General features: G+C 37.6%; 1 protein-coding gene across 4 annotated transcripts; it reads left to right on the forward strand.

Annotated features, from left to right (window-relative positions):
- Window positions 1–3,650: 3,650 nt before the first annotated feature.
- On the forward strand, window positions 3,651–27,196 carry LOC113114124 (integrin beta-1-A-like). Of its 4 annotated transcripts, none has more exons than XM_026280901.1 (17): window positions 3,651–4,055; window positions 5,754–5,794; window positions 14,448–14,505; window positions 16,745–16,830; window positions 18,605–18,824; window positions 18,986–19,156; window positions 19,258–19,496; window positions 20,860–21,015; window positions 21,097–21,192; window positions 21,310–21,399; window positions 22,538–22,678; window positions 22,823–23,025; window positions 23,114–23,352; window positions 23,474–23,696; window positions 23,777–24,009; window positions 24,129–24,295; window positions 25,900–27,196. In XM_026280901.1, exons 3-17 carry the CDS (start codon window positions 14,448–14,450, stop codon window positions 25,963–25,965), a joined length of 2,388 nt encoding a protein of 795 aa, XP_026136686.1. In that variant the 5' UTR covers window positions 3,651–4,055; window positions 5,754–5,794; the 3' UTR covers window positions 25,966–27,196. The 4 variants fall into 4 exon arrangements, with proteins under 4 accessions (XP_026136686.1, XP_026136695.1, XP_026136677.1 ...); XM_026280910.1 differs by lacking the exon at window positions 5,754–5,794 and adding an exon at window positions 14,189–14,250; XM_026280892.1 differs by lacking the exon at window positions 5,754–5,794.

Consider the following 27,196-nt stretch of genomic DNA (forward strand, 5'->3'; position numbering starts at 1 on the left):
ATATATTGTAAAACAACAGTTCATATGACGTTCCAAGAGTCAAGTGTGTAAATCTTCTTTCAGCTGCGCATGTGACATGTCTGTAAACTTGTGTTGCCATGGTATCGAGTGACATCATATTTCAGAATGACATCACAGTGTCTGCAGACCATCTGTGAAAACAGTGTCTTCTAGACTGATCAGGAGACGCTGGGGAGAAGCTCACTCTGGGAACGTCTGGGAATGGAAGTGGAGACAAAGCAAATGAAGCATCTCAGAGCGCTAATGTAGGACCATCTCCCCAAGGAAATATTCTGTTTGAAGGATGTAAAATGCACAAACTGATCCATGTTCTTAAACATTGTCAGCACAGCTTAAGAAAGACAAGACGACAAGTGCTGACAAAGGCATCTGGGTATATTTCACACACAGCAGGAAAGCAGCTTTTTGAAGGATTCACCAGAAACTTTTCTCTTCAAATGAACCAACTTGTCATTTTGCACTGAGAATTATATTTAGATTGTAATAAAAGTGTTAACTACTTTAAATGGTAAGAGAAATCCAACTGTTAGTGTAACAGCTCACTTTTTTAATGTTATTTAAAATGAAATTGTATTTTTCTTAATTGTAATAGTTCTTGTGTTCTGAGGAACTGAAGTGACTCAACTGGCTTCTCATCACAGACTTTTACAAAAAAAAAAAAAAAAAAAAAATTCAATTTCACTTGATGTTATGAAGTCCAATCTGTCTGGTGGCTGTTTTGTACTCACAGTTTTGTGATGAGACTTGTGTCCCTCGGCATCTTGACCAACTGGATTTATGAATTTCTCAACAACAACAACATTCCAAAGAGCGAAGTTAATAAAGTTTTTATAAAGATTTTGTTTGAAATAACTATCTTTATACAGAGAAAGTGTTGTTTGTGTATAAACAGTTTATTTAAATGCATATTATCAACTAATATTGGGTACATTCTGCAATAAGAGTCTTATTGTTCATCGATAATATCTAAAGAATTGTCTTTAATTGGTTTTTAAAATGCATTAGGTCTACAAGCCAGCTGCTGTTTGATAGGACGACTTAGAATAATCTAAACCCACATTTAGAACAATAGAACAGAAAACAGTTGAACTTTTTCAGCTTTTTTAGATTAAATTCTACCTTCAAATAAATATTTTACTTTATAATATTATAATTTTAATTATTGCCAGTGTGATTTTATTGTGTTGACTTGATAAAGCGACATTGACAGAACAGTTTCAAAATCATTGGTACACTGAGGCGAATGACTTCTGTTTGTTTCTCATGCTCCTTCAGCCTCGAGGTCGGGCAGTATCTGTTTCTCTGCCACTAGATGGCGCTGCTCTATAAGGTCCTCGCGACTCCTGGCACTATCATGCGCGTAATCTCCATTCCCGAAGCTGAACGTTGCTTTCCCACATCCGGGTGAAGCCAAATATAAAGTTTTGTACAGTTAATCTAAGGAATGACCGCATATCCGTTTATCAGAATCTTCAAGTGAATTGTTTCGCTAATAGGGAAGTTAGGCAGAACATGAATTTTTTTGAGCGGAAATTGTGAAGTTTGTTGTGCTGTCGTCGTGGTAACAAGGTTGCCTATGTGAACGAGCATGGTGCGGTTTCACATCCAAACCGCTTCTAGACCACTGAGTTTGTACTGTGTGATTGCATTATTAGTTCATCACTGAGAATATGTCGCCAAGGTCCCACTTCCTTAAAGATTTTGCCACAGATAAACCAGTAACCACCAAACAGGCTGCTTTTAAAATAGCCTGTTCCGTTTATATGGGACCACGGGACTGCTGGATGATTCCTGATGTACAACAGGGTAAATAATATCAGAATAAAAAACACCTTAAGGGAACGTTCTGGGAAAATATTGCCAGTGTTAAGGGAACTTCCTCCAAACAGTGAATGTTCTGTTCTTGTATGTTTTGGGAACGTTCTAATAATGTTAGTTAATAGTTCCATTATCCAAAACAGACATCGTTCTAACATTCTCCAAAGCCAGAAAATGTTTCTTTATTTTCCCCCAAAACTTTCTGTAAACCAAACATTTTTGATAGTTTTTCCTGTTTAAGAAATGAATATGGCGATATATCATCTACAATGCATTGATATTAGATAAAGCTTGTCAGCTAGCTCTAGGTTTCACAAGAATTATTTGTTTAATGTTATGTACAAATCCAGTTTTGTTTATATTTAGAGTATGTGTGAGAGAGAGATAGCATTTTTGAATCATATTTGAATCTCACACATGAGATTAATTAAAGAACAGTAATGTAAAGTTTCTCTGAACAGGAAATGCTTTAAGTATTTTCACACCTTCAGGCTCTGTTTGCTTGCAAGTCAGGTGGTGTTTCCCACAGCGGTTACTGCTTATCACAGAGTCAGGGTTATTTTAGAGTATCAGGCCTTTGTTGCATTAAGCGTTTTACCCTGTTTGCTCATTGTTCAGCTCAATGCAATAGTCATGAGTAAGAATACGACTAGTTGCTCATGGCTAGGAAAGTCATCTTGACTGCCATAAACTTGACATTTCCTCAATACTATGAGTTCTTATCACTGTTTAGACAATAGTCGAGTTGTGTAATGATGCAGTCATTTTAGATGTTTAATTACCTTTATTTGAACGTTTTCTGAGAAGAGTACCATTCCTCTGCTCTTTTCTCAAGCTGATCTGACTTTTTTTCATCTGTTCTTATTTATAATGAAAACGCTAAAATAAAAAAAGCTATATTGTGAATTATTGATTATTATTTAATTATTAATTTCTTAATTATTATTAGGAAAAGAGGCAACATTGCTCTGTGATAATGCTTTGGAAACTTCAGAAAACTTGAACTCGATTTTTCTCAAACATTCAGTCACAACTGATTCAGAATGCAGCAGCACAACTGGTCTCAAGGAACCCGAAAGGGCCCGTGTCACACCTATCTTTATCTCCCTGCACTGGCTTCCGGTTGTGGCTCACATCAAGTTCAAGAGATTGATGCTTGCATATAGAACAGCCAAGGACTGAGCACCCTCTTATTTCCATTTACGAATCTACATCCCCTCCAGAAGCTTGAGATCTACAAGTGAGCGGTGCCTCATGTACCATCACAGAGAGGCACAAAATCACTTTCCAGAACATTTTTCCCCGGCTGCTGGAATGATGTTCCCTCTCCCATCAAGAATGCTAAATCCCTGACAATTTTTTAGTGACAGATGAAAACTCATCTCTTTCGTCAACAACTGACTTGCATCCCAATAGCCTATTAAAAAAAATGAAAGGAAAAAAACAAAAACAACTTTGCTTCTCTTTCCTTAATCCCTCCCTAGCTTGTACTGAACAATATTTGAAATGTTGCATTACAAGCACTTCCTGTGTTTATTTGTCTCTTTATGGTGAATCCCTTCATTGTATTCCTTAGTTGTAAGTCTCTTTGGATAAAAGCGTCTGCTTATTGAATAAATGTAAACATAAATATAAATGTAAATGTAATATGCCCGGGTACTGATTCAATGACTCGTTCATAATATACAAAACACTAGCCGCTTGAGTTCAAAGTCTCCGAATGAATCGTTTTGTAAAATGATTCAAAAGAATCAAATCACTTAATGAATCCATTGAATCAGAATCCATTAGTTTGTTCACGTTCGGTGTTAGCTTTATTTCCTGTGGAAGGAGGAAGGGAGAGGCTTGCTATCGCAAACTCGTCTCACAGTCCATCGACCACAGATACAAACACATTAACCATCTGGTCAGAGGACAAGACAGGACAGGCCGGGACGAGGAACGGCGAGCTGGACTACCTGCCCTCATTTAGCCATTTATCTGTCCCGTTGTTGGTTGCAAGGGAATCGCGTGTTTTCAGTGGGTTTTTTCTTCGGTTTTTTTTTTTGAACCAGCTGATTTCAAAGTAGCCACGAAACAAAGACTCCACAGACACGGACGAGAAACTGTACTGTTTATCCGAACATTGCAGGAGGTTTATTCCATTGCAAATGCAATTTTAAAATAAATAAAATAACGCATGGTAGTTTGCTAAATAGTCGCGGACACTTGTTAAGGTAAGGAACGTCAAAATATCACTTTTTTTTGTTTAAACAAACCTTAGTGCCAGCACCGTTTGTCAAATGCATTATATCTAAGAGTAAGCCAGGGGGTTTGAGCTTTAGGGTTTGATCTGGAGAGTCATCTTGGGTTAAGAACTTCGGGAAGGGATGTCCCATCCATTGCACTTCAAAGGACAGACGTGGATCTGCCCCAGAACTGATTCGCAGATCATATGCGAATAGTGTTCCTTCAGGCTATGTCTTTCCCAGGCGTCTGTTGTTTTGGATCTGTGTGTCGTGTGTGTCCCCAACGTCTTTTGCAAGTCAACTAACTTAGTTAACTGCTTTAGTCCTGGTAGAAAAGGTCCGAGGGGGGCTGTTGGGGTTGAAAAATGCTTTTTTTGGTAGTCGCTTGTGTAAATATGACTCCCTAGAAGTCTAAATGATATGGCCTTTTTTTCACGATCCTGTTTCTGACATTAGACCACCATTGACTTCATATGAACTGATATGAACACACTTAAAGGATCATATTGTGATCATATTGTGAACTTTTGCATTGTTACTGCAACAGTGCTAAATATGACTGCATTATATGCTTGGAGGCATTGTGCCCGTGATTTGAGATGCGTTAGGAGAAATTGAAAATGGCTTTAGACATGAACAGCGCTGTGAAGTGCTTTCGGCCCAATTTTACAAAGAAATATCCCGCCGCGAAACGGCATTAAACTCTCATATCGAAAATTATATTCAGGTCACGTAATCGTGTGGAAGAATTTTGTATATTTGCCGGATGTCTTAAAGCTGCATTAGTAAATTTTTCCTCATTTAAAGGTTTCCGACATAAAAAAAAAATTGAAATATATTTTAAAGGTACACTAAGTCATATCAGTAGCCTAGAGCGGGTCGCCACATCTGGCCATCATCACGTGACCAGCTGAATATTATCTTTGGTTGGACTCTTTTGCTCGTTAATTAATCTTAGCTGACTGAAAATAGCACATTCCTGCAATATCAAAAAATTAAATAAATAAAATATTTAGGGTACTTTACATGTATGTGATTTAAGGTTCAGACTGGTGTATTCTGTCTCCTATTCTGACAGAACCCACCCTTATAGAAACATGGTAACCACAATCTTTGCTATTGTTACTACAACTGTTGCTGCTGCTGCAAAAAATGGGAACTTGGTGTCAGCCTCCACAAAAGAAAAGAATTCAAAGGTTGGTTCACTTTAAATGAAGGTCCATATTGATTATGGGTTAGCAGTAACAGTAACTGTGGTAGCTGTTATTTTGGTTGAAAGTTGAAATATCAGGGAAAATAGTTTTTTATTATATTTTTTTTGATTATTATTTTTTAATAATTATAATGTAATAAGTAAAAGATTATTGAGACAGTCAGTTGAATAATTACTACTTTTTCTTTTTTTGCATTTTCTAATAATTCAATAACCAGAGTCAATTATTCTGCTTATACTGTGGTTACCACAGCTCAAATATTGTTCTATGTATTTAAAGACATTCATCAGGTTTTTGTCCTTTAATTACTTAATTTCTTATGCATCTCATCTAACTCCTCCGTTGCTAATTCCAAAACGTCATTTAGACCCTAGCAATGGAGGCTTGAACCGTTGATAGCAGACTAATGCAGTTATGAGAGAGAGAGAGAAAGCGGGTGTGAATTATACTAAGTCTGTTTATCTCTCAACAGTGATTGGCAGCAGAGTCAGCATCTCTACTAATATTGAAAATGTAAGTTTATCTGTTTCAAGAACAGCACCATTATTACCTCTCTTTGAGAAACGTATTTTAGCTTTGAAGTTATTGAGCTATTTTATTGATAAAATTGTCACAGCAGAGCTTACAACAGTTTACTGTGCACAAGTATGTTTCCGTGTGTAAGTGTGTGTGCTTGTAAGGTAGAGAGTGGGAGAAGTACAGTATGTGCTTTCCGTACATAATAAAACGTAACTGTGGCACAAAAACAGTAATAATTAGTCATTTCTTCCTATTTCCTATATAAGGACTTTTGAAATTACCAACTCTATTCAAAGATTTGAGAAAATTCTTATCACAAATCACTAGAGCATTTTTCACTTTCTTTTTTTTTGGACCGAGTGGATTTTAACTGTTTACTGTGGTATAAAAAGAGCCAGAGGTGGTAGACCGTGGCTCCTCCTGTGTTCTTGTGTGTGATGTTGTGCATGTGTGTGCACGTTTGTGTCTGAGTAATGCTCCATTATAAACAGCATAGTCTTTTACCACAAAAGATAAGAAAGAGGTTGGATCTGAACATGTAAAGGCAACAGGATAAAGAGTCTGTGTTCAAATCATACAACTTTAATGACTCTGTGATGCAGATTGAAGAGGATTCATTGTGATGAGTGATGCATGGACAGACTAAAATGTATTCATAATACAGAATTAAATATCAGAGTTTCATTAGGACTTTATTGTAGGTGTTCAGGGTCTGCCATTATGCCATGGTGTCGTGTAACCTGCTGTTGTGAATCTGTATGACTGATAAAAGTCATTGTGGGTGTTAAAGGTGTTTGAGAGATGGAGTCAGAATGAGCTGCTTGTCTGATTCTAATATTAATGCTGCGGCCCAGACTGCCCTTTGACTCACTTCCTGTCCTCATTTCTGGTGTGACACATTTACAATGAGCTGAGATTGGGGCAGGGCTTTGAAAAAAAAAAAATGGTCATCATCGAGCTGCAACAACTAATCGATTATTCTCGATAATGAAAATTATTATCACATAAAATTACAGCACTGAATAATGCATATCTATAGATATGCAAATATTGGTGGAAACCGAATGAGCTCCTGCAGGAAAAGTATGTGATCCAACCTGCCCAAAACATGAGAAATCTTTATTTTACGCTTCAAGCTGATGCATTAGTGCAATGGATTGCATGTCAGGCACTTTTACAGATACGTGTGTGCGTCCTCGGTGCAAAAATGAGACTAACTGTGATCAAAGTGCTCACAATGTGTCTTCCTGCAAAACTACTGTGATTTTATTCGTCTTTTATCTTTATTGTTGTAAATTTTGATCTAGAGATATAAACTATATTCACTATATAGCCTAGTGATTAACAAATGTATATAAGGTTTTTAACCAATTTTGTAAGGGTTCTGCCACTGCTGCTCTTAACTAACAGTATTGGTAATAACCAAAACAATTTTTGTAGCTATCTGTATTGGTTAGACCTCCATTATATGTAAGCTTTTTAGTAACGGTAGTAAGCTATTTTTAATGCCATGATATAATTATTGCTGTTATCTGTGAAAGAAAGGCAACAAAAAATTGTCAAGTGCTTTAAAGTGTTTTTTTATTCAGATACCCGATTATTCAAAAAGTAAATAATGGCAGCAAGCATGTGAGCTGAGTTTAAAGGCAAAGGAGGCCATTTTTGTTATTATGTGAATACATACTATTTAGTCCAAAAATTACAATAACCTTTTTAGATTATTTTTTTTTTTGGACAGATTCCTCAACCATTTCTGTTTTGTCTTATGACAGGTGGTCTAATAAATTGTTAAGCACTGTATGTTTTCATAGCATTCAGTTGGCACATTGATGCTCAGTGAGTAGAAGCTTAATGCAGGGGGTTTGGGTTTAGGACAAAATAATTTCTCTTGCCTGGCGTTATGTCTGGCTGCTCCAATTGTTAATACTGCAATTTTTATTTTTTTTGCTTAAGGGCAAATCAATGTCTTGCTTCTAGTACTTAAAAAAACAAAAACAAAAGCCAGGTCTTCTTAAAACTGATTCTGTACCTTCAATGCAATGAAGTCTGAGTCTCTTTTGGAGGTGGATATTCCCTACTCAGTGTCTGTCGGTCATCCTCTGTCGGTAAATAAGCTCAATCACTTAGCAGTGTGTGTGTGATGGAGGGGGGTTGGCAGGGTAAGGCAGTTTAATTACAGAAATGGCTGTCCTGCTGTAGGGGGGTTAATGGTCACTCTGTGGCATGTTTGTCTTGACAGTTACTTTAATCAGCAGGTTGTGGATAACTGAGAAAAGCCATTTAAGAATTAATGTGTAAAAGAAACCTTAAAGCAAAGACAGAATTGAAGCTCCGGCTGTAAGAGAGGCATATAGGTTTTTCACATCTTTATGTGCTTGTATTAGTGGTGCTTGCAGTCTGTATTGAAACAGATGCAATTGAAAGACTTTTATTAGCTGGTTCTTTTTGGTGAATCAAAAACATTCAGCATGACCATTATAGTATTAAGATTCATTAAAACCAAGCACTATAACTAAAAAGATAACCATAAAGATATAGTAAAAAAAAAAAAACAATAGCAGAGTCCACACCACAGCTATAATTAGGGGTACTCCGATCACGATCGGCCGATCGTTATGCGCATCTCGTCAGTAAAGCCGGTTCTCTAATCAGCTGTTAATTCCATCAGGTGCGCGATTTCACATAGAGCAGCTGTTACTACACAGAGCCGTTGTTAATAGAGAAGATGCGCAAATCCACTTCATTTTCAGCGTTTTTTGGCGCATTTTCTCAGTTAACAACGGCTCTGTGAAGTAACAGCTGCTCTATGTGAAATCACGCACCTGATGGAATTAATCTAATCCCTGATTAGAAAACCGGCTTTACTGATGAGATGCGCATTAACGATCGGCCGATCGTGATCGGAGCACCCCTAGCTATAATGATAAAGGCACAGAGAAACGATATCGTTTGAATCATTTTCAGAACAATTTTTTTCCAGGTGATGAATGATATAAACATTGACACCCATCCTGCTGTGACGAGCACGAGAATGTAAAGCGGCAGACTCAAATGCACTTAGAATAAACAGACGATATCGTTCGCTTGTGTGGATGCTAATATCGTTGTCTTTATAGTTATTGTTCTTGGTGTGAACGGGGCTTTAGGCCAAGTTTACACAATGGTGTAGTCAAAAACGGAAAAGGTTTTCCGTTGTGTATACACAGCAACTTTTTGAAAACAATTCATGATTACACACATACACGAAAATGGACAAAAGCGCTGTATTATGTTTGCCAGGCCAGTAGCTGGCGCCGTCACCTTGTTAGTAAACAGTACCTGTAGGGAAGTGATGATTATATGTTGTCCACTGTTGTAGCAAACTCTTGAGCATCAACAACAGTACCATATACTCCGCCATTGTTGTGTATGTTTGCCTTAAAAGTAGACATGTACTCCGCGTGCCTACATAGCTAACATATACTATGCGCGCGCATAACGTCACCATTTTCAAATATTCCCGTATTGGGTGTTTACACGGAAACGATAACTGCGCCATTTTCAAAAACTTGAACTTTGAAACACGTTTTCAGTCCCCAAAATTCCATTGATGTGTAAACGGAACAATCAAAATGCTTAAAAAGTTTCCCGTTTTTGGCTGTAAACATTGTTGTGTAAACCTCCCCTTATTCCTGAATGAATTATTCGTTTAATGAATAATTCAAAAAGAGATTTGAGTGAGTTACTGGTTTGAACCTGACAAATCTGAACTGTGCTCTTACTGAATGAGTTTCAGTATGGAGTAACTGAAAGTGATACTTAAGTTAAAGGTAGATATTTTATGTATTATATAGGTATTTTGAACTATCGACCAGTTTTTGACCGTGCTATTGACATGAATGACACCTCACTTACACTTTTTTTGTTTTTCACTTTTATTTTTCCAAGAACTCAAAAAGATTGAATTGATTTGCACACATAATTTTATCTTCTCAGAACATTTCCAAGAAAATGTGACGCCCGAAGGCAGAGAACTGGTAGAGCTGTAATTAATCTGTTTAATGTGGGCAGGACTTTGGAACAGTAACAATCAAAGAAGCTCCAGGCAGATGAAGGAGTGTTCTCACACACACATATTTGTATATAGAGACTCCAGGGCTGCATTTTCAAGGCCTTGACACAACACAGCCTTGGGGAAAGCATACAAGGCAGAACTGAGAAGCTTTCTGTCTCTCCTACACACCATACTCTCTCTGAAGATAGTGTAACACAGAACGGCTGAGAATGAAACGGCAGACTGTAGAGCCAGCTGTCTCGTAGCTTACCCTTCCTCTGTGTCAGTGAGAATTGTAAATGTGAAACTGTCAAATAATTGACCAGTGAGGTCACTCTGAGGAGCAAATATCTGAAACTTCATTGACTATGATGTCACTGGTTTGAGATGCAAAGGGTTCCAAGAATTTCTGCAAATGACTGTAAACATCTTTCCAAGACAATGTTCTTTGAATACTTCAGTTCATCAACAATTTTTTTTTTTTAAGGAATCTAATTATTTTATTCAGAAAGGATGCGTTAAATTCATTAAACGACAGTAAATAAATTTAGAATTCGATTTGAAATAAATGCTGTTGTTTTAAAATCTTTGTTCATCAAAGATTCCCGAAAAAAAATCTTTGTTTCTTTGTTTCAAAAAAATATTAAGCAGCCTTCTGTTTTCAACAGTGATGATGATGATGATGATGATAATAATAAGAATTATTTTTATTTGGCAGCAAATCAGGATAGTAGAATAATATTTGAAGGATCATTACAGAAATAACTTTTGAGCAGTAGTGTAAATTCAACCTAATAAGTTGGTGTGAAGATGTCTTTTACCACAATCAGTGAGTCGTCAGTGTTCTGATCTGAAACTGCACTGCTGGCTTTGAGATTATTACATCATTTATATTTACCACGTGTGTGTGTGTGTGTGTGTCTGTATAGAAAGAAAATAAATCTATTAGGATGTGTTTTGTGCTGCATCGGTTCTCTTTTTATCTCTCTGTTTTAGTTTCAATGCTAATATAGTGGGCTTTAGAGAAATACATTTTTTAGTCCTAAAAACATGAAAAAAATTACAATTTTTGAGTGCTGCTGTGTGACGCACAGGAATACCTCACACTTAAGGGGGCACTCCGATTGATTGGCTACCGTTCAATTACTATCGGCTGATAATCGCTTTGGGAAGTTTGGTCACCGGTCTCTATAAAGGTCAATCTAAAGCTGACAACGTACCTACAGTGAGAGGTTTGGCATGACATTGGCAGATACTGCTTCCTGTTATCGGTGAACAGCTACAAAAATCCTGATTGGATCATCCATACTTCATTTTCTTTAAACAAGTTGCTAAAAAGGACTGTAACTATGAAACCGCGTGAGTTTGCATGATTTTTTTTAATGAATCTAACAACTATTGTAGTCCTTTTATAGCAGCTTGCTTGCAACCTATGTTTTTAAACTTGCGTTAGCAACTTTGTTTTTTGGATAACTGAACAGCTCTATTACTACAACAAAAACATTATTACCAAAGAAGTGAAACATAAGGTAAAATGGTTAATAAAAAAAAATAGCTAAAGTGCCAATTATGTCAATAAATAAAATAACAAATAAGGCAACAAGGAATAAATTACATGCACTGAAAGAAAAAAGGTGGAAAAAATTAAAACGAAGGTGCTGGTTGTTTTCTTGCCATAATCATTATGGACATTGCCTTCAACCCTAAAACACAATGCAATAGGAAATTCTAAATACAAGTTAAATGCTATAAATCAATATGGAAAGTTCATTTGTACAGTATTGTTCAAAATAATAGCAGTACAATGTGACTAACCAGAATAATCAAGGTTTTTAGTATATTTTTTATTGCTACGTGGCAAACAAGTTACCAGTAGGTTCAGTAGATTGTCAGAAAACAAACAAGACCCAGCATTCATGATATGCACGCTCTTAAGGCTGTGCAATTGGGCAATTAGTTGAAAGGGGTGTGTTCAAAAAAATAGCAGTGTCTACCTTTGACTGTACAAACTCAAAACTATTTTGTACAAACATTTTTTTTTTTCTGGGATTTAGCAATCCTGTGAATCACTAAACTAATATTTAGTTGTATGACCACAGTTTTTTAAAACTGCTTGACATCTGTGTGGCATGGAGTCAACCAACTTGTGGCACCTCTCAGCTGTTATTCCACTCCATGATTCTTTAACAACATTCCACAATTCATTCACATTTCTTGGTTTTGCTTCAGAAACAGCATTTTTGATATCACCCCACAAGTTCTCAATTGGATTAAGGTCTGGAGATTGGGCTGGCCACTCCATAACATTAATTTTGTTGGTTTGGAACCAAGACTTTGCCCGTTTACTAGTGTGTTTTGGGTCATTGTCTTGTTGAAACAACCATTTCAAGGGCATGTCCTCTTCAGCATAGGGCAACATGACCTCTTCAAGTATTTTAACATATGCAAACTGATCCATGATCCCTGGTATGCGATAAATAGGCCCAACACCATAGTAGGAGAAACATGCCCATATCATGATGCTTGCACCTCCATGCTTCACTGTCTTCACTGTGTACTGTGGCTTGAATTCAGAGTTTGGGGATCGTCTCACAAACTGCCTGTGGCCCTTGGACCCAAAAAGAACAATTTTACTCTCATCAGTCCACAAAATGTTCCTCCATTTCTCTTTAGGCCAGTTGATGTGTTCTTTGGCAAATTGTAACCTCTTCTGCACATGCCTTTTTTTTAACAGAGGGACTTTGCGGGGATTCTTGAAAATAGATTAGCTTCACACAGACGTCTTCTAACTGTCACAGTACTTACAGGTAACTCCAGACTGTCTTTGATCATCCTGGAGGTGATCATTGGCTGAGCCTTTGCCATTCTGGTTATTCTTCTATCCATTTTGATGGTTGTCTTCCGTTTTCTTCCACGTCTCTCTGGTTTTGCTCTCCATTTTAAGGCATTGGAGATCATTTTAGCTGAACAGCCTATCATTTTTTGCACCTCTTTATAGGTTTTCCCCTCTCTAATCAACTTTTTAATCAAAGTACGCTGTTCTTCTGAACAATGTCTTGAACGACCCATTTTCCTCAGCTTTCAAATGCATGTTCAACAAGTGTTGGCTTCATCCTTAAATAGGGGCCACCTGATTCACACCTGTTTCTTCACAAAATTGATGACCTCAGTGATTGAATGCCACACTGCTATTTTTTTGAACACACCCCTTTCAACTAATTGCCCAATTGCACAGCCTTAAGAGCGTGTATATCATGAATGCTGGGTCTCATTTGTTTTCGGAGAATCTACTGAACCTACTGGTAACTTGTTTGCCACGTAGCAATAAAAAAATATACGAAAAACCTTGATTATTCTGGTTAGTCACATTGTACTGCTATTATTTTGAACAATACTGTATGTCAAATGGTGCATTTTTTTAAATTAGAGTGAAGTTGTAAATTTATAGAGGCATCAAAAGGATAAATAAAGAAAAACGTGAGTAAATATGCCAAGACAAATCACACACCGTTCTTCATGTTGTCTCTTTTACGGCACACACATCTGTTGTCGACATGAACGGCACCAGTGAAAGCAGCATTATAGTTTGCTTATCTTCAAGTGTTCACAGGTCTGAGGTTTGTGTGTGTGTGTGTGTGTGTGTGTGTGTGTGTAGATAGAGTAACGGTTGAGTCTACTGCAGTTCACCCACCCATCCAGTCTCTACAGCACACATGCCTGCCTGTGTTTTGAAGAAAGAAATATTAGTTTGTGTTGATACAATTCATGTCACATGTATCTTCTGCTTCAGAACAGCGAGAGTTTTGCTGGATTTGCCCCTGCTGATTGTGCATTTCTCATGCTAGATTGTGAAAAAGTAGCTTGTCTGTGATTGAAGTGTTTTTTATTTTTTGGATGCTAAGTAACAGCATTGTGTGTTAGTGCAAACACTGTTGTTCCTAAGAAGGCCAAATCTGCTGTGTTTGGCACTGATGTCTGAACTCTAGATAAATTGAGATAAAAGGAAAGCCTCCTCTTTGTTTCATCAGTGAGGTTGTTCCATAGGAAGAACAGATTCATCGTCTTACCATTGTTCACCAAAAATGGAAGTAGAGTCTCTCTCTTTTTCTGGATGTCTGTTCGTACTTGTCTGACTTGCACAAAGTAGAACGCTCTGTGTGTCTCTGTGCTGACTATTGTAATAATAAATAGGCTTTGACTTGATCTGTAATGTTTGACAGTATGTTGTTGTGAGTTTTAACCCCAGGTTACTGCAGTGGGACTGTACAGTGACTTTAAATGAAGACAAGTAATCTGTGTGTGCAGTTCTGTTCAAACCGTTAGAAAGTTTTACTGTGACCATGCATTTGTGCTAGGAGAAACAGGAAGTGACCTTGCAACACTCTGCCTACACATTGAGAAGTCATAAACACATACGGTACATGTACACGCCCTTTCCTCTGTGTTGCAGTGTTTTTTACTGATATTGGTTTAGTCAAAAATGCTTCATATTTAATTAAATGAGAAAATATGATTATTATAAATAACATAACAAATGGCAACAATAACAAGAGAGCAAACCAGTCAGAAGAAGAATGAAAGGTTTTGAGTTGACCCCTTTTATTGTGTTTTCAGATGGATGTGAAGCTGCTCCTGTTTTCACTTCTTCTTGGACTCAGTAGGGCACAACAAGGTAAGAACTTCAGATTTGGAAAGCATCAGATATATAGTTGGGTTCAAAAGTCTGAGGCCACTAGTGAAAATGCTTCTGTTGTGAATATATTTTATATTGCACAATTTTAAAATATTTTAAATTATAAGAAAAAAAAACTGTCATGGCGATTTTCTGTCAAAAAAGTGGGTGTGGGAACCCTGCAGGTTTGTGTGGACTAAAGGGGAAAAATATAATTATTTGTTGTAATGCAATGTATTTGTTGTTTAAGTTTTTTTTTTACACATTGTACATTATTGTTTCTCCTCTATGCGCTGCTTTTCTGAGTATTGTAGTTGTATTAGTTATCAGTATTTCTGAAATGCGTACATTTTGAGCAGGAAGTTATAGTTCTCAAGGATGCTTGATCCTTCTAGATACTGAATATTTTCGGCTGAAAGCATGATTTAAACAAGTAAGCTACTACAATACTTAACAAGTCACATGCAATTGCTCTCTCAATCATGCATTCAAACAAATCTTATCTTACAGTGTTACTTCTTCATCTTTATCTGATTTTGAATGAGCAAAAATCTTTAGAAGAAATGCATCGGTCCGTATGTAAAATAAACTGACAAAAACATTTCATCACAAACTATTTTTGTAACGGAAAAAAACAGAAGTTATACCTTTTAATGCTGACATGTATTATTTGTCACGTGGTAAGAAAAAAAGTTTGCACATTAGTGTTCCAATGAGCGGGAAATGTTGAACCTGGAGCGGAGTGATTATTAAATGCTGGGAGCAGGAAGGGGAAATTGCTGATGCTCCACTCCGCTCACATAAACTGGTCCACAACATGGCGCTGGTGGCAACAGCGAGAATAAAAGTTATGTCACCTTTCTTTGCGTGAACATTTGGACGGCGTTATGCAAATATTCACACACAGTAACATGGGACCATTTTAGAATGAGCCGTTTTAGGTAGGAGTGGTTGACTCTTAACTTTTATAAAGAATATCTCTTTGGATTTGAGACTTTAGTCTTTGCAACTTCACAGATCTTCTTTATGCACCAAGAGCTTGTAACACTCAAAAGAAAAATTGAAACCGCATCATATGACCCCTTTAAAGGAAGGGTAAGTGATTTTGGGGAGGCTAGCTTTGAAAGAATAAGATCCCACCCTCCCTGCAAATCACTCTCCAAAGCCTCACCTCCTCCAAAACACATTAACATGCACAGGTAGACCAGAGGCTTACCAGTGACACGAAGAGATTACCTCATGTCTTATTCACCGGTGGGAAAATGCTATAGTAAAAAGCACATAATATTACAATAGTAACGCTGTCCATTCTCGACTTGGTCTGCAATAGCGTAATGTAACGTGCTGATGATTTATCATGTCTGCGAGAACACAGTTGCACAGATCTATGCAAATTCACACATATTGATGTACATGATATATCGAACTTGATGTATCACGCTCATCTAGTCCGTGTTAACCGCTAAATCGCCATCACCTGCTTCAAATGGAGCGGGATTAGAGCCATAGATCACTGACAAGCTACACAATATCACGTTCATTATCGCAGATGCATCCCCTTTCGATAATGAACGTGACAGTGTGTAGCTTGTCAGTGATCTACGGCTCTGTCTAAAAATACTTTTTAACCAAATCTCCTACACTGTTTTGAATGCAGTCTTTGATGTTGCCCTCACCTCATGTTAGCAAAGTATTATTTTGTTTTCTTTTTCTTTTTAAATCTTTGCAGAATAAATTTTTAATTTTTTATTTTTATCCCCCCCCCACACACACACACACACACGCACGTACTCAGTATTTCCACTCAGAATACACACCAGGCCAGAGCCTTAAAAAAAAATCCCCGCAATACTGGCCAGATCATCTGTTAGAGATTTTCAGCGTATTTCATTCCAGGAATATCTCAGATATGACAGCAGTGTGAAATCTACGGAAAAAAAAATCTCATAGCACAACATCATCTTCTAGGAATGTCCCCCAGTCCTGTGTGCTTTATTCTGAATGTGCTGGCCTCATGGTTTGCATTAAGTCTTTAGAGAAGGCAGTAAGTATGCCATTATTAATACAGTTCACATAACCTCCGTACGGCGTATGGCCACTCTCTCATGAGAGAGAATCATATTGTGTATGGCTGCCCATGGTGTTAGTTATTAAATGCTCTTTGATTTGGATTTCCTGTTAATGGTGGGAGGAAATTGAGAATGATGGATGTTTTTGTTGTGTGTGTGTGTGTGTGCAGATGGTAACGAGTGCACCAAGGCCTCAGCCCAGTCCTGTGGAGAATGCATTCAGGCCGGAGAAAAGTGTGGCTGGTGTATAGACAAGGTGAGTTCAGACAAAACCATTAAAGATGAAAATGGCCGTGCATTTAGTAGAAAAAGGTAAAGAGGAAACCATTTCCTGTAAACAGATTTTTTGTTTATCCAAGTCTTTAGAGGATATCCTATGATTCTGCAAACAATTCTTGCTCCAAAAAACACCACCTCCTGTCCCACCTTTATTCGCCTGTAGTTTATTATTACTAGGGCTGCACAATTAATCGAATGCAATTGTCATGCTCATTTTGTTAGTAAAGCCGTATTTGTCATGCTCACTTTGTTAGTAATCAACAGTAAATCATCATCACCTGCTTTCCGATGCAGCAGCATTTACTACAAAGGGCTTTAGTTCACTGACAAGTTACGCAAAAAAATCGCAGATGATTTTATTGCACAATTATGAAATCGAAGAAATCATTTGCGATAATGACAGCAGTTTGCGTAGCTTCTCAGTGTATTATGGCTCTGTGTAGTAAATATCATCCATCCAAGAGCACATGAAAATACCACATTTACTAACGTTTTTACTAAATTCACTTCATAACGTCATTCAAATGACAATTCATAACAATTCCTTCTGTGAGGTGTTGTGATTTACACAGGATAAGAATATTTCAACATATTTAATAGTATTCTAAGCGGAGATAACGCCACTGCATTATAAATATACTTTATTTTAATATAAAATAAGAACTCAGATAAACCATATATTGTCGTAGTCATGTGTTTATTACTCTCATTGAATCAATAAAAGCAGTTATATCTTCTGTTTATTCAGCTGAAGCGAAATAAACATTTCCCGAAATAAACACCATCGCAAGTGCGCCCTCTGGCCTTCGGATGGAGTTTTACTGCTGATCACAGAACCGTGCTCCTCTGAAAGATGCGAATGAAAATCCCAGCTTCTGTCGTTTTCGATTCTATTTCAGTTAATCGTGCAGCCCTGATTATTACCGACAGTTTCTTGAGTCATTTTAATGGAACTTGAGCACATCATCCCCCTCAGTGTATATGAGTCACCGTCCTGTGTGATCATGTCTGTTCCTGCCATGTGGAGCAGACTGTGGCAGGACCTAAAACGGCAATCTTAGACTACATTACAGAAAGAAGGAAGTGGACTATCACTTAACTTCATGTAATGCAGGGCGGGGGGCTTGAGCTCTGTTGGGAACTGCCCCTTCTTAATTATTTCAACAGGCACTCATCCTGACTAGCCCAACACACCAACATCAGTTTGAGTTTGGGGTGGGACTTTTCTTAGTATGTGTGAGTCCAACAAACCGTGGTGTTTTCACGCCACACATCATGTTCTAACTCAGTGAAAAATACATCGCTGAGACAAGACAGAGCATGTGAACCAATCATCTCTTCCTCTTTACTAGTTATAACATGAAATAATCATAAATGAGCATTAGAAAGTATGTTGTTTCAACCATGGAAAGACGTCAATACACACCTCGTTTCAAGTCAAGTCCACCAGCTGTAATCTACTCTCTTGTCTGGTTTGTTTGTTGGGCAATATGGTGATGTGAAAGATACACATTTCGAACTCCCGGCGAAGGGTCGGTTGAATATCCCTGCCATAGAGATACCATAGTTGTAGTGTTATTGAATTATCGAGATATTCATCAATCGGGATATTGTCTCAAAAGAACACAATTCTCTATATATGTCCCTTAAAACCGCTTCATCTTTTGTAAGATTAAATATTACTGATGCTGTGCTCTAACTGGTGCTATTTTTTAGGGGGTGAAAATAAACTTCACAAACTCTTTCTGCAGGACTTTCTGAAACAGGGTGAGCAGAAGTCCACACGCTGTGATGAGATTGAAGCTCTGATTAAGAAGGGCTGCTCTGAAGCCAACATACAAAATCCTCGGGGGACTGTTAGTGTCAACAAGAACAAACCTTTATCCGACCGCACGAAGGATGGAGTAAAACTGAAGCCGGACGAGATCACCCAGATTCAACCACAGAAACTCACCCTAGACCTCAGATCAGGTTCTGCTCACTTCCTCCTCAATTCCAGGAATTATTATTAAAAGATTTAGGTCATCATGTAATAAAGTCGAATGTCATGTGAAGTAATGCTCTCCTTCTAGGAATAATCAGCTCACTCACTCCCCTTTAGTCTAATCACATGCTTTCTCATTTCAACCCAGGTGAAGCTCAGAAGTTTAATCTGACATTCAAGAGGGCTGAGGATTATCCTATAGATCTCTACTACCTGATGGACCTCAGCTACTCAATGAAAGATGATTTAGAGAACGTTAAAAACCTGGGAACCGCCCTTATGAGTGAAATGCAAAAGATCACATCAGACTTCAGGATTGGTAAGGAACCTTAAGGAGGATCCGCGCTGGATTTGTCTACATTTGTATTGCACTGCTAAATTCATAACGCCTTTTCTTGCATTCTTTGTCAATGTTTCCAGGCTTTGGCTCCTTTGTGGAGAAAACTGTCATGCCGTACATCAGCACAACACCAGCCAAACTGCTAAACCCCTGCTCATCAGACCAGAACTGCACCAGCCCGTTCAGCTATAAAAATGTGCTGAGTTTGACTTCAGAAGGATATCAGTTTAATGAGCTTGTTAGCAAGCAGCAGATCTCTGGAAACCTGGACTCACCAGAGGGAGGGTTCGACGCCATCATGCAAGTGGCTGTCTGTGCGGTTCGTTATTTTGATTTATACTTGTATATATATTAGTGGTTGCACTGACTAATCGACTAGTCGACTTCAATGGCCTTTAAGCTTGACTAGTCGCCGGTCCTATAGAGAGCACATAATAACTCTTTGAAAGACTTCCACATTTACACTCCACATTTCCAAACAGTTAAAAGGACAAATAAATGTATACTGCGAAAGGTCCACAAGACATGTGTGATTATATTACTGGACGCTCGAAATTGAACGGGAGAACACACATTCTAAACAGCTTATTGTACAGGTAAATTAATTGCATTATGAATGCATTCATATAAATGTAATCTTTACTGTGCTACTTTATCTATATATGATGAAGAAAGAGCAGACACCTGTGAGAAATAAAATGAACCAAAGCTGTTATAGGAGCAATAACCATGTGGGCAGCGCATGTCATATAGCTGTTTTCTACAGCTCCAAGCTAAACTTCGACTCGACTTTCATCACATAAAAGTTGACTTTAAAGGGTACATAATATACACCGTTTCACCTAATCTCATGTTAATCTTGAGTACCTATAGAGTAGTACTGCATCCTTCATATCTCCAAAAAGTCTTTAGTTTTATCATATTTATAAAAGAAAATACAGCTTTCCGATTCTTTCCAGAAAAAGCCGAGCTCCTGGAGGCGTACCGTGAGCGGAGCTATAATACTGATGTTTCGTGTTGTTTCCATTAACATATATTCACCTATGTGCTGATTTCCAACAAAAGACAGAAATCTGATGCAATTGTACTTACATGAATGGGATCTTTTATCACAGGGACGGCTCCATGTTTTAATAGCCAACGATGTGCAAATCCAGTGTCAACTTGGGCTTTAATTATAAAACATTCGTCACTTAAATGACCAGAACACACAAACGCACTTGATACGCTCCTGCCCCGGAAAAACAAACTGCATCCACTTTTCGTGTAACGCTGGGGTCTTTGGGAAGCTGAACACGGTAAACTTTACCTCACATCCAAAAACGCACTTATTTGGAGGCATTCTCGAACAAATCCTACGCAGCGTTGCCGATGATATTGATGTGCGCGGTCTTGCTCTCCTCTGGTCAATGTGTGTGCGCGGGCATGCTTTTCCGAGAGAAATGCTCATATAAGGAGTTCCATCATCGTCTACGTCATTAGATCCACAATCGGAAAAAAAACAGCCGAAACTTGTACCAACTTTTTTTGTTGTTGTTTTTTTAGTTTTTTAGTATTGATTTGTAACCAATTGTCTTGTCCACTGTCTACTAAGTAGATGTGGCCATGTAACCAAACTAAAGTGACATGACCTCTAACCCTGCTAACTTAAAACTGAAATTTATGTTCCTTTTGTACCTCAGAATCAGATCGGCTGGAGGAATGTTACCCGTCTGCTTGTGTTTTCCACGGACGCTGGATTCCACTTCGCTGGAGACGGAAAACTGGGTGGCATCGTGCTTCCTAATGATGGGAAATGCCATCTGCAAGATAACATGTACACCATGAGCCATTACTATGTAAGTGTGTGTAACTGCATAAAGTCAGTACTGCATAAAGTATACATGTCAAGGGGTCTAATTTATTTCCATCCCTTCTAGGACTATCCTTCGATTGCACACCTTGTTCAAAAATTAAGTGAAAACAACATTCAGACCATTTTTGCAGTAACTGAAGAGTTCCATCCAGTTTACCAGGTAATAAAGCAGCTATCTTTTGCCTCCACATCAATAGGCAAGTCTGATGCTGTTACACTACTGGAAATAAAATACTGCATGGGGGAAAAAAAACCCTGTTTTTATATTTGTCTTCAGGAGCTGAAAAACCTCATTCCAAAGTCAGCTGTGGGAACGCTATCCTCGGACTCGGGCAATGTGATAAACCTGATTATTGATGCATATAAAGTGAGTAGATCTCAGTAACTCAAGGATTAAAGTCTCTAAAAAGTTTTTTTTTTTTTGCTTTATTTGGTTTATCTTAGATTAGATGTTATTAGAAAAATAACGTAAATAATCTAGATACATATACACATAAACATACAACATACATTAATTCAAATTAAGAAAAAGGGAAACACCAGATGAGCATAATTATACACTAAATAAATAACTAATAAAATTAAATAGGAAAAAACGTTTAGAAAAAGTTTTGGCTTTTATTGGGAACCTAATTTTTTTAAGGAGAAGGAGCTGCTGACTTCCAGTTCATAAGAATAAGATTATGGCAAAATACCAAACTATCTATTGGTAAAGGAAATTAACAGAAGACTTTCCTCCAAAAATCTGACAGTTTTGATCAAGACCAGAAAGAATGCAATAACGTAGCCCTTTCAAAGATGTATGAAGGTCTAATATATCATCAAGAACATTTTTATTTGGCAAAAAGGGGAAGTTAGAAAACTGCTTACGAATAAAGTTCCGTATCTGAACGTATCTAAATAAACGGGAGCTCTGTAGGTTTATTTTTTCTTGAAGTTGTGTTAAGGTTGCAAAACTGTTTCTCATACATTTATTTATTTATGGGGCTAAAAATACCAAAACTGACAAATTTTTCAAAAAGGCTTCATATAAACATAAGCATGTACTGCACGCTTACGATAATTATGGAGAGCAGAGGCTAAAAGTCATTGAATAGTTTTCTTGTTCTTGACCAAGAAAAATATGTGGATATATGACAATGCAGTTTGGGGTAAAAACAGTAATAGTTGTTAAAGATAATTTAAAATCTTGAGTTCCAATTTTAAAAAGTAATTTTTTTTTACTTTTTTAAATAACTGTTTTCTATTTAATATATTTTAACGTAATTTATTGCTGTGTTATTATCAGTAAACAGTTGAAAACATAATATTTTGTGGAAATCATGATTTTATTTTTTTATATTTGATGAATGTAAAAATCATTTGAAGTAGAAATCTTTTGTAAATTATAAATGCATTAACTGACACTTTTAATCAGTTGAAAGCATCCATGCCGAACAAAAGTTTTTCCCAAAAAAAAATTTTCATAAACTCTTAAATAACCCTTTCCTAAATCTCTTTCTCAGTCTCTGTCCTCTGAGATCATTCTGGAGAACAATAGGCTCCCTGAAGGTGTGTCCATCTCCTACGTCTCCCACTGCAAGAATGGAGTGAGCCAAGAAGGAGAAAATGGACGAAAGTGCTCCAACATCTCCATTGGGGATCAGGTGAGAATAATATCCTCCTTATGGAGCATCTATGACAGTTTCATCAGATATTCACTACTTTCCACTGGGTACAGTTTCCTAAAACAACATGAGTAAAAATCCAAAGACTGCTAGTCTAATCAAAGCTCTTGATTCTTGTCACAGGTGATGTTTGAAGTATCGATCACGGCTAAAGGCTGTCCATCTAATGACAAACCAGAGACTATAAAGATCAAGCCGCAGGGCTTCACGGAGGAGGTGGAGATCGTCCTCAACTTCATCTGCGAATGTGCGTGTCATAAAGGGGGAATCCCGAACAGTTCGGAGTGTAGCGGCGGCAACGGTACCCTGGAGTGTGGAGCATGCAGGTTAGTTAATATTATTCAAACATTGTATACAAGACCAAATCAAGACCTCCACCTGGCAGTAATATTATCTGTGTCTGCTTGCGTTCAGGTGCAATGAGGGACGTATCGGCAGACTTTGTGAATGTAGTAAAGACGAGGTCAGAACAGATGATCTGGACGCGAACTGCCGCATGGATAATGGGACGGACATCTGCAGCAACAATGGGGACTGCGTTTGTGGAACATGTGAGTGCAAGAAAAGAGACAACCCTGAGGAGAGATACAGCGGGAAGTTCTGCGAGTGTGACAACTTCAGCTGCGACCGCTCCAACAACAAGCTCTGCGGAGGTACGGAGATGCTGAACCGTGACACTGAAATAACACGCCAGTCTGATCTTCACATACTGTATGTGGAGGAACAGTACATGATTACACAGATGAGAAGTTACAAACTTTCTATACTTTCCAGGTCATGGTCGTTGTGAATGCCGAAAGTGTATGTGTGACGCTAACTACACGGGCAGTGCGTGCGACTGCTCTCTGGACACCTCCACCTGTCTGGCCAGTAACAAACAGATCTGTAACGGTCGGGGCACCTGCGACTGCGGCCAGTGCAAATGTACCGACTTAAAGTTTCAGGGTCCAACTTGTGAAATCTGCCCAACCTGCCCCGGAGTCTGTACTGAACACAAGTGAGTTATTTACAGGAACGACTGGCTTGTTACACTCAGCTAGTGGCACGAAATATATTTGCCTGTGTCTTTCCTTACAGGGATTGCGTCCAGTGCCGAGCATTTGGTACTGGTGAAAAGAAAGACACGTGTAACGAACAATGTAACAACTTCATTCTTGTAAAGAAGAAGAAGAAGGAAGAACTTCCTCAGCCCAACGACCAGCCATACATCAATCACTGCAAAGAGCGCGATGCTAATGACTGTTGGTTTTTCTTCACCTACGCTACTAAGAACGACAGCACCGTTGAGGTCCATGTGGTAGAGGAACTTGGTAAGTGGAGGATGAAAAAAAAAAAAAAAAAAAAAAGTACCAGTAGGTCTCGAGTTATAATTTTTTGTTGAAACTTTATTTCTCTTGTTTCTGTTAATGCATCGTGCCTGTGTTCACAGAGTGTCCCTCTGGCCCTGACATCATCCCCATCGTTGCGGGTGTGGTCGCAGGAATCGTTCTGATTGGTTTAGCACTTCTGCTCATCTGGAAGCTGCTCATGATTATTCATGACCGCAGAGAGTTCGCCAAGTTCGAGAAGGAGAAGATGAATGCCAGATGGGACACGGTTAGTTTCTTTTATTTACGTTACATGTTACGTTACATTACAATTATCTGTTTTAAGTTATTCAGTCATGCCTTTATGTAGCCACTTCAGTTGCCTAGAGAAAACTGTCAAAGTTATTAAACGCAAATAACATCTACATGAAACGAATATGTAATATTTCCTAATATATATGTATATATACAGGTGCTTCTCAATGAATTAGAATGTCGTGGAAAAGTTCATTTATTTCAGTAATCCTACTCAAATTGTGAAACTCATGTATTAAATAAATTCAATGCACACAGACTGAAGTAGTATAAGTGGTTCTTTTAATTGTGATGATTTAGCAAAACATATTTCAGATTTAACAAAACAGTGAACTGTAACTTATGTTATATATACATATAGAATTATTTTTTTTACATTTCTGTAAAGCACAGGTCAGTTAGTTGTAATGTTGGGTAGGGTGTGGGGGTGTGGACTCTCTAGCACCTGTCTGTCTTTAAGTTCTGTTTTTCTCACTTCTGTCTTGCTCTCTTCAAACCTTTTCTTCTTGTCCTATCAAAAGAACCCAATATACAAGAGCCCTATTAATAAATTATAATAAGGGCGTCACACTCTGAGTCTGTACTCTTCTTTGCTGCTTACATATGTTTTTTTTCCTCTCTGTCTGTCTATTTATCTGTATCACTTTAACAGCAATTAAATGAACAACTTCTATATTGTCCTTTGTACTTATATACTCTAGTACACTTATTATTAGGGCATGACTTTTAGGTCATTTACTCACCTACATGTCGTTCCATACCTGTATGAATTATGATCTGTGAAACACAGAACCTCAGAACAGAACTCCATTTTTTATGAACTCTTGGTCCTTATAGGAATAGTTCACCTAAGAATGAAAATGTAGAAGATGTAGATGTAGAAGTTTGTTTCATCATCAGAACCGATTTGGAGAAATTTGCAGTTTTTTGCAGAAATTTGAATGGGTGCCATCAGAATGAGAGCTGAAAAGCTGATAAAAATATCACAATTATCCACACCACTCCAGTCCATCACGTAACATCCTGTGAAGTGAAAAGCTGCGTGTTCGTAAGAAACCAATCCATCATTAAGAATTCTTTAATTTTAGCAGTGAAAAAAGTTCTCATTTAAATCAGGAGAGAAATATGCACAGCCAAAGCAGTGTTTACAAGCAAAAAGAGTCCAAAACTATATTAAACAAATATGTTGGTTGATTTTGAAGTGAGGGGACATTAGGGGATGGACTCTCATTCTGATGGCACCCGTTCATTGCACATTTCTCCAAATCTGTTCTGATGAAGCAAATGATAAACTACTAAATACCTCTGTTCTAATGAAGAGACAAACTCATATCAAACAGATCTCATGATCTGAGGATGAGTACATTTTCATTTCTGGATGAGCTATTTATTTAAAGAGTGCAATTAATATTACAGAAATATTGCCTTTTGTATTGCTTGCTGGTTTTTGTATTCATTTCTTAAAATTGTTTGTTTGTTTGTTTGTTTACTGCATTTGCTGTGAAGCATCCTAACCTGCCAATTGTGTAGTTCTGTTAAAAGTTGATCTAATTATCCTGTCCTCATGTTGATCTCCAGGGCGAGAACCCCATTTACAAGAGTGCTGTGACAACGGTGGTCAACCCCAAATATGAGGGCAAGTAATGGACGAACGTGTCAATCTTCCAGCAACACTGAATGCAGAGCAGTTCAAGAGGAATGGAAGAGTTGAACTTCACTCCGTTTATTTTCTTTTTGTGTTTTTTAAATCGCCTTTTGGAAGTGCATTTGATCGATTAACCTGTGTTGCTATGCATTGTTTTGGAACTGTACAGTATGTAAAAACTTGAGTTTTTACTTTATGCAATCTGAGACAAAATCATTTCAGTGTTCAGTTTAGATTTTTAGCCACAGATCTGCCTTGTTTTTCTGAATGTTACAACTGATCTTGAGTTAGATGACGGGTTTTGTAGGTAAGATGTGGTCAAGTATGCATTAAGGATGTTATCCAGAAAGACTAGGCACAATTATTTGAGTCAGTTTGTGTCTTCTGACGGAAGAGGAAACTTTCTGAACCTGTGGATGGAGTGTCCTGTCACTGGTGTAGTAGGTAGCTGCAGCCGACCACTGCTGTTTGCACACATGGTGCTTTTCATCTAGATGCTTATGTCGTCTGCAGAAATCCGGATGATTTGAGACCATATTATAATTTTTAAGTCTGTGTGACTTTGTATTGGTGTGCTCACTTTGCCTTTCTTTGGTCTGTGAGACAGGTGGCTTAGTGACCTTCTATAGTGCACATTAATGAGTTGAAACAATCTAAAATGGACAGGTTTAATATCTTTTTAATTGCATCAAAAAAAAATTGTGAATTAATGTGTCAAGTGTTTGATTTAAATGCCATTGACTTGGTAACATCTGAGTTTGAATGCTGTTCAAGAGATATTTTCATCATGTCTGTGCATGGAACAATCAACTTTTTATTATGATTATTATGTGGAGAAATATGAAAAGATCTTCAGGTTTTAGGTTTGTTTAAAGAATGAGGAAATGAAAACTCAGGTCCTGAATTTCTCTCTATAACTGATGCCAAATCTTTGTCTACAGTGCATGATCTATTTTCCAGATGTGAACTTCACTTTTTTTTTTGTTTTATTTGTCCCTTTGTAACATTGTTCATAAATCAGAATAACTTCAGAATAACAAACTCATATTATTTTTAGTAAAGACCAGTGTTAAAGAAAGATTACTTTTCTCTCTCTCTCTCTAAAGCTTTGAAAAGCTTAATCATGTTACATACACACTTTGCATTTTAAAGTCATTTTTGCATCATGCTCATTGTCTTTTGTTTCTAGGAGTTATTTATTAAAAAAAATAAACAACCCAAAACACTGGA

Source organism: Carassius auratus, chromosome 2, assembly GCF_003368295.1.
Source record: "Carassius auratus strain Wakin chromosome 2, ASM336829v1, whole genome shotgun sequence".
NCBI classification, from domain to species: domain Eukaryota; kingdom Metazoa; phylum Chordata; class Actinopteri; order Cypriniformes; family Cyprinidae; genus Carassius; species Carassius auratus.